This window comes from Nannospalax galili, unplaced genomic scaffold (assembly GCF_000622305.1).
Source record: "Nannospalax galili isolate Female #2095 unplaced genomic scaffold, S.galili_v1.0 scaffold690, whole genome shotgun sequence".
Lineage (NCBI taxonomy): Eukaryota > Metazoa > Chordata > Mammalia > Rodentia > Spalacidae > Nannospalax > Nannospalax galili.
Window position 1 is genome coordinate 2,491,034 of NW_008329288.1, and position 8,762 is coordinate 2,499,795.

At 40.6% G+C, this 8,762-nt stretch overlaps 1 protein-coding gene across 2 annotated transcripts in view; it reads right to left on the reverse strand.

Moving 5' to 3' along the window:
• Positions 1 to 8,762, reverse strand: part of Ei24 (EI24 autophagy associated transmembrane protein) — a 16,871-nt gene that overhangs the window by 4,841 nt on the left and 3,268 nt on the right. For both annotated transcript variants that reach the window (XM_008834934.2, XM_017798623.2), the window contains exons 3-9: positions 7,127 to 7,272; positions 5,850 to 5,910; positions 4,343 to 4,409; positions 3,454 to 3,578; positions 3,068 to 3,187; positions 1,631 to 1,742; positions 41 to 152 (exon numbers count right to left, since the gene is read on the reverse strand). In XM_008834934.2, the coding sequence (XP_008833156.1) occupies positions 41 to 152; positions 1,631 to 1,742; positions 3,068 to 3,187; positions 3,454 to 3,578; positions 4,343 to 4,409; positions 5,850 to 5,910; positions 7,127 to 7,272 (743 nt within the window). The remainder of the gene's footprint in view (positions 1 to 40; positions 153 to 1,630; positions 1,743 to 3,067; positions 3,188 to 3,453; positions 3,579 to 4,342; positions 4,410 to 5,849; positions 5,911 to 7,126; positions 7,273 to 8,762) is intronic.

Here is an 8,762-nt window from a genome sequence, read left to right on the forward strand (position 1 = left end):
TTTATTTTTCCAGCCTCTCAAACTTCACTAGCCAAGTTACCTGATAATGTAGGAGGACTGCATTGCTGTGAGAAAAGCCAATGGCAAGCCAAATCCAAAGTAGTAAGGCCAATTCCTTTCTATGTTTGACAATCGCTGGTGCATCTCAATTCCTAAAACAAGGAAGTCAGTACACTTAGCTGCATATTTTATTTTAGTGACTAATAACTGGCAGACATAACTATGTCAGGCTTGGGTTTTAGGTACAGATCTTCCATTTAGAATAAAGTTACACCATATAAAACAAAATTGCACAGGTGTGGCCCTGGGGAGGTTGACCATGCTCCAGAGCTGATTCCCCCTGCCCCACAAAAAAAAATACAAAGCTGGGTGAGTTGGGTAGGTAGGACCAGTGGGGGGTGGATCTGGGAGGAGTTGGGAAAGAGGGGCGAATATGATCAAAATACATTGTACGAGGTTCTCAGAGAACTTAATAAAAATATTTTTAAATAAAATTATACAAATTTTCTGGACAAGGTGCCACACACTTTTAATCCCAACACTTAGGAGGTAGAAGCAGCCTCATCTACATGTTGAGGTTCTGCTCAGCCAAGACTATATAATGAGAGCCTGTCTCAAAAAATTAACAAATTTGGGGCTGGAGAAATGGCTCAGCAGTTTAAAAAAAAAAAGTACAAATTTGATTATAGATTCAATGCAATGATTTTACAATCAATAATCTTAATTCCAAAGTTGAAAGTCTAGGTAAATTATGAGTTTCAGTACCAGCAGCCTTTGTCAGGTTTAGTACAGAACAAAGCAAACTATTAAATAAAAAAAATAGTGCCTCTATTGAAAGCAGTTACCTTCTTTCAACCACACTCACTCAGATGAACATGCCAAAGGTTTTTGTTTTGGTTTGAATTTTTGAGATAGGATCCCACTATATAGCACAGGCTAGACTCAAATTCAAGACCCTCCTTCCTTTACCTCAGAGTACTAGGCTTACAAGTACTTGGCACCACACCCAGCATCAAAGTCTTTTTAAAAGACTCCCAGCTGAGTATGATGGATTATTACACCTGTAATCCCAGCACTCAAGAGGCTGAGAGAGAAAGACTGTTGCCTGGAGTTCAAAATCGGCCTGGGCCATGTAAGACTACAAGGCCACTAGGGACTATATAGCATGACCCTATCTCAAAAAACATAATTAATTTAAAAATATTTAAAATTTAAAAAGAGAAAAAAAATCCCAAAATAATCAAATAAGGTGGACATGATAGTGCATGTCTGTAATGCTAGCACTTGGGAGGTAGAAGCAGGTGACCTGTTACATTCAAGGGCAGCCTGAGCTACAAGACCTTAAGGCCAGCCTGGGTGATAGAGCAAGAGTCTGTCTCAAAATAAATAAAAACAATTTTGAAATTCTACCTGCACTCGTGTCTAAACTTCTCTGAAAAACCCTGTGCTCATTTATGCCATGTTCTGGCCCAGTCAGTGCTACATCACACCAAAACAATAATTCTACAATGCCTTTTCCTTGGCCTCACTAAACTAATTGGAAGCTCCCTCTAGCCAATGAGGCTACATTTATTCAAAGATTTGGCACAAGCTGGGTCTCTACACTCTGGGTTTCTTTACATGGACTTACCTTTATTGAACCAACGATACTCAAAGCAGTACAGTGAGTAGAGAAGTGACATATGCAGCAGACTAACCAGCTGACCAACAAGATGGATGGGAAAGAGACTCACAAACATCCCCTGAAAAACAAGTGCAACAGATAGTAATGCCAGAGCTTAGGGACACTTCGTATCCACCACTCAGATGGCCTCCTTGCTGCTTCTCAAGTTTTTGAATAGGAGAAGCAGAGAGCAGAGGCTCCAAGTTACATTCATGATTATAACACTGTATTTAAACTCTGTTCTTATGAAAAAATGTTTTGAAGTGACTCTCAATCAGTGTTTCTGTCTCTGTCCCTGCTTAAATCTCAATTTTAGGGCTAGGGCATAGTGGAACATACCTTCAAATCCCATCACTCAGGAGGCAGAGACAGGCAGATCTCTGTGAGTTCAAGACTAGCTTGGTCTACATAGTGAGTCCCAGACCAGCCAGGGCTACACTTGCCTCAAAATGAACAAATAAATAAACCTCAATTGTGTACTACTTCTTACCCCTACTTCAATACAGCTTCTTAAAAAGTGGCTCACTAGGTAACAGTGCTTGCTGTGAAAGCAGGAGGTCTGAGTTCAAATCTCACACATGTGAAACCTGGCATATGTGTCTAGAACCCTAGCACTAACACAGGGGCAGGAGGACAGGTGGATCCCAGGAGGCTGATCTGACAGCCAGCTAAAAACGGTGAGCTTCAGGTTCAGTGAGAGGCCCTGTCTCAAAGAATAAGGTGGAAAGTACACACATACACATACCACAACACACCATACACATAGACACATAGTGCTTTAAAAACATTATTTTCGCTGGATGTGGTGGTGCTCACCTTTAATCCCAGCACTTAGGAGAGAGAGGCAGGCAGATCTCTGTGCATTCAAGGCCAGCCTGGTCTACATAGTCCCAGGTCAGCTGAGGCTACAGGGAGACCGTCTCAAAAAGACTGAAAAAAAAAAAGTATTTTCAGGCCAGGCATGGTGGCACATGCCTTTAATCCCAGTACTCGGGAGGCAGAGGCAGGCAGACCTCTGTGAGTTCAAGGCCAGTCTGGTCTGCATAGTGAGTTCTAGGCTAACCAGGACCACACAACAAAGCCCTGTCTTTAAAAAAAAAAAAAAAATTACTAGGCCAGGCGTGGTGGCACACACCTTTAATCCCAGCACTTGGGAGGCAGAGGCAGAGGCAGGCAGATATCTGTGAGCTCAAGGCCAGACTGTTCTACATAGTGAGCTCTAGGCCAGCTAGGGCTACAGAGAGACCCTGTCTCAAGCCAAAAAAAAAAAACCCACAACAATAAAAAATTACTTTTCACAAGGCGCATATGCATACTCCAGTATAAATGCAAAAAAAAGTGACATTCCCTCTAGCTGAACTTTCTTTTTAAAAATTTCCTCCAGTGTCTAAAACGCATTCTCACCTGAATAAGGAAAAGAGCCTGTAGCAATAGGTTGAAGAGCATGTCAGCAATTATTTTGCTGACACTGGGGAATGGATGAGGCTTCCTCCCTGATACCTCAAATGCCAGGTCAGCTATATCCTGAAACCAAGAGTAGTACATCAAAGTTCGGGTTAAGTAGTCCAAGTATCCATCCCCAAAGCTAATGCCCCAGACTCTGGCCATGAAATGCTTCAGTAACTTGAGACAATAATTTCATTTTATGAAACCACAAAGATAACACACTGGTTACTTGGCTAAGAAAGGTTAAGGCTTGAAAATGGTCTTTATATGGTAACTAGCTTCATGGGCTAAAATCCTACATCAACCTATTATAGTTCCCAAACTCTATTCTGCCCTGGACCTACTTGAAACCAAATGGCATTCACAACTTTGCTAAGCACAAACAGGGGGAGCACCCAAAGAGCACTGAAAATTGATGTGAGGAAGAATTCCAACCATGACCAAACATCTCCGTGCAGTGATGGATCACCTAAGAAAAGCAAAAAGAGATATTAGTTTAATTAGCCAATGGACAGCCAGAAGCCCCATCTCTGTTTCTTGCCAGTATGTTATTATATCTAGCTCACAAAGAGTCTCATATGGTAGCAGACATACCACATTCTGGACAAGCTCTAATTCAGAATAACCACAGGTAAGCGCTGCTTAAACCAAATCTGCGTACAAGGTAACTAATGAGATGTCACAGTGATTAACTGCTCAACTAGGAGGAAACCACCTGGATGTAAACCCTAGGTCTGCTACTTTCTAAATGGTTCAACCAACTTCTAGTTTCTCATCCATAAAACATCAGACCAACAATGCCTATCTCAAGGAGCTCTTAAGAAGTCTGAGTTTAAGGGGCTGGAGAGATGGCTCAGCAGTTAAGAGCACTGACTGCTCCTGCAGAGGACCTGGGTTTGATTCCCAGTACCCACATAATGGCTACAAACCGTCCTTAACTCCAGTTCCAGGGGAATCCGAAGCCCTCTTCTGACCTCCGCGGCACTGCACAACACAGGTGCACTCACATACATGCAGGCAATACACTCATACACAAAAATGAATGAATGAATGAATAAATAAATAAACACATATATACATACATACATACATACATACATACATACATACATACATAAATTCATAAAAAATTCCTGGTTATGTAGAAAGTGCTCGGGAAAGTGAGGCAGACTAGAAACAAACATCTCATACTTCCATCCCCCACAAGTAGCAAGGTGCCAGGTTTGTACTTACCAATAATTCGGGCTGTTACTGACTGAAGCACAGGAATAAAGACTCGATAAAACAAGAGGAGACTGAACTAAAGGAAAAAAGCAATGAAGTAATCAAAAGCCCATCTTTAAAACTAGACATTTCAACTTTCAGTATAATGATTTTTCCAGTACGGATTGCCTGAAGAAACACCAAAATCAGACCCATTTCTCCTCAATACTCCTAGTGAGTACTGCAAACTGTACTGCCTGTCAACAATGAACCTTTGGAAGGACAAAGAAAACATTTTAAATGGCATTCAGGTATAAGTAGACAGGCACATACTAAACACACTGTAGTGTTTACTAATTAAATCTCAAGCTAGTATCTGAAAAAACTGGTGAAATCTTTAGAGACGATAACCTGAATTTCACTACACCCCTAGTTGAAGGCAGGATTTACTCATTCTTGAAACAGGAATTTCATTCAAGACTGTGCTAGCTCTAGGCAACCTTTTCTAATCTGGGTTTCGTTTTGTTTTTTGGTGGCAGTGGTGGGATCTGATCTGGATTTTAATAGTAATTCTAATTAATTGCTATAACCAGAATCAAAGAGAATCTTGCTCATGTGGCCATATCTGCCCTTTGCCTCTGACCTCTTAGCCAAAATGTCCCGACAGTGTAAACACAAATTGTTATCTATAATACTAAAACCTGTCAATGAATCATACAAAAATAAATAAATGTATATTTAGGACCCTCCCTGACATTTGTTTACATATACATGTTCTTTCCTGAATGAGAATAAAAATCACTGTAAGTACACAGAATCCAAATTCACATTTGCTTTGTTTGAGATTGATTCTCAAATATCCCAGACTGGCCTCAAACTCACTATGTAGCTAAAAATGACCTTGAACTTCTGAGCTCCCTGCATTTACCACCCAAGTGCCAGGACTGTAGGTATTTTTTTTTTTATTCATTTATATTTTTTTAATCTTTTGTTTTATATGTATGTATGTATGTATGTATGCCTGTCTGTTATGTGTACTATGTACATGTAGGTACCCATGAAGGTCAGAAGAGGGCATTAGATTCCCTGGTAGCTGTGAGCTTCCTGATATGGGTGCTGTAAACCAAACCTGTCTACAAGAGATCACTGAGCAATCTCTCAGGCCCTGCAGTTTATTGTTGTTATTGTTGTTTTGAGACAGGTCATGCTGGCATCAAACTCACATATATCCACCTGCCTCTGCCTCCCAAGTGCTGGGATAAAGGCATGTGCCATCACACCTGGCAATTATTAATTCTTTTAGTTAACATATAAAATAATGGGTTTCATGCTGGCATTTTCACACTTATCATTGTATATTACTCATATTTGCCCCACTCCCCTCCTCTGTTCCCTCCCTATCCACATGATAATGTAAGCATACATAAGCAGCTGAGAGATTAATTTCATCATAGTGTTTCTATGTGAAACTGTTGAGAAATATTAACCTACGATCTAAAGACACTTTGTAAGGAACATAGAATTTGATGGAACTTACCCAGAATACTCCACCATTCCAAGCACAACACTGGAAAATTCTGCTAACAATACGTGGCTCACTAGAAAAGAGAATATGAATTTGGCTTCAAAGGAATATAGGCTGCTTTCTATTGTCATGCAGTAGCTCTCCATTTTATACCTTCCATGGTCCCTAATGTTCTCCCAAGTTCTAATTCAGTAACGAGGAAGGGCAAAGACAATTCAGAGGACTCAGCTTTTTATTCTTTAATTTTATTTTTTATGTTTATGAGTGTTATACCTGCATGTATGTAAGTGCACCCACATCATGCAGCGCCCCCAGAGAAAAGAAGGTGTCAGATTCCCTGGAACTGTTAGCTGCCATGTGGGTATTAGGATTAGAACCCAAGTCTTCTACAAGGACAGCCAATGCTCTTAACCACTGAGCCAGACCCTCAGCTTTTTTGTGCGACAGGGTCTCACTACATAGCCAGTGCTGGAATTAGAGACATGTATCGCCATACCCAGCTGAAACCAGCTTTACTTTAAAAAAACAAGTGGCGGGGGGAGGGCAGGGGTGTAGATGACATAGTTCAGCAGGCAAAAATACTTGCCGCAAAAGCCTGGTGACCTAAATTTGATCCACTGAACCCACATAAAGGTGGAAGGAGAGAAGTAACTACAGATTTGTCCTCTGACCTCCACATGTGTACCCTGGCATGCATGTGCCACCACCCAATAATAATAAAAAAAATTAAATTTTTAAAAAAGTATTTTCTGAAATCTGAGTTGAGAGATGTATACAGAGGCCAGAGGACAACTTTGTGAAGTCAGTTCTCTCCTTCCATCAGTCTGTTCTAAGGCTCAAATTCAAGTCAACAGGCTTGCATGGTACAACCTGAGCCATCTCTCTGGCCCTGATTTTATTTTGTTTATTTATTTATTTTGGTCTTTTTGAGACACGGTCTCCCTGTAGCCCCAGTTGGCCTGGAACTCATTATGTAGACCAGGCTGACCTCAAACTCACAGAGATCCACCTGCCTCTGCCTTCCAAGTGCTGGGATTAGTTTATTTTTCAGTATCACGTCATTTTGAGTAAAGCATCCTAATTTAAGTCAATACAGGGGCAGGGACCAGGGGGCAGGAGTGGAGAGAATGTCACCTATAACATTTTCCTATTATGAATAAATAAACAAATAACAAATACTGGAATGGTGAAATTGCAATTCACTCTGTAGGATCTTTATTGTGTACTAAGAATCCAACTCCCTCAAGACCCCCCTCTAGGAATTCTGGGACATGGCCTACACTCCTTACCTCTCTTGCTGCCTCTCTCTACTCTGGGCTCTCCTCTGGGCCAGGACACTACTTGCCCTTCTTCGACGCTGTTCCTCTCTCTTCTGCTGGATTCGAGCATCTAGCTTTGAGATCGTACAAATGCCCCAGATGGAGTCTTTGATTCCCTACAGGTAGGACATTTTTAAAGAGAGATTATGAATTGGAGAGACTTTCCAAAGTTACACACAGGAAAGGGACTAACAGTGGAAATTACATATTTATTTTGCTCTGTAGCTTAAGGAGACTTTGACCACCCCTCCCCCGCATCCCCATGCTGGATGTAACTCAAGATTTCATGTATATTAGTAAAGTACTAAAGTACTAAAGTCAGACCCTCAGCCTTTACTTATTTTTATTTTGAAATTATCCCCAACTAAAGAAGAACTGAAATGATGGAGAACTTCTAAATATCTTTAGTTCAGAATCACTAGTTTAGTATTTTTCAATATTAATATATACTTTTTTTCTGAATAATTCACATAGGTTTTTGTATCAATCCTCCATGTTTTTTTCTTCTTTGGGCTGGGGATTGGGGGGTGGGGGAGTTGAGAAGGATCTCACTACATATGTCAGACTGACCTCAAAGTCTCAATCTTCTTGCCTCAGTCTCTCAAGTGCTGGGAACAGAGGCATAGCAGCCAACAGGATTAGCTCTTCATGTTCCTGTATGGTAATTTTTCAGTAGCTATTCCTAAGAACAATTCTTTTTTACATCACCATAGGGTAGATATCAATTCAAGACATTTAATACTAAAATACTAAAATCCACATTCCAATTTTTCCATTTATCTCAACAACGCCCTCCATGGCATTTTATTCCTGAAGAATTTAATCCAGAATCAAATACTGCATTTCATTATTATGTGTCTTTAGTCCTTCCAAACCAAATATAGCTCCTTATCCTTCTTTTTTCATTTATGTATTTATTTATTTATTTAATTTGTGTGTGTGAGAGAGAGAAAGCATGTGCCTGCAGGCCTCAGCACATGTGCAGAGGTCAGAAAACAACTTGTGCAAATTGGCCTCCAGGACTATCAAACTCAGGTCATCAAGTTTGGTGGCAAGCGCTTTTACCCACTGAACTCTCTTGCTGGCTCTAACCTTTGCTTTCTTTTTTAAGAAAACAGGCCAGACATTTTATGGAATTTTCTCAAGACTTAGGTTTCTCCATGATTATACCCAGGTTAAGCATTATGGGTAAGAATATCACAGAACTGATGGCATCACATCAAGAGACACATAAGCTGGACATGGCACATGCCCCTTGTCCTAGCACTCAGGAGACTGAACAAAGAGAATCCCAAGTTTGAGGCCAGCCATGGCTACATAGCAAGTTCCAAGCCAACCTGGCTAATATAGAGACCCTGTCCACCCTCTCTCCCAAAATGATGGCACATGGTAACCATTCACCCTTGTGGTGATGTTAATTGTATGGTTGCAAACTTGTATCAGAGCAAATAAAACACTAATGAGAGGAAGACAGGAAAGACTAGGAATACTGCCTAGTTTTCCATAAGAATTGAAAAAGAAAACTCTTTACAGTACTAACTCTAGATGTAAAATACTGGTCAAGAGAGGACAAAGACTACACCATGTTTGGAGAAAGACAAAACTT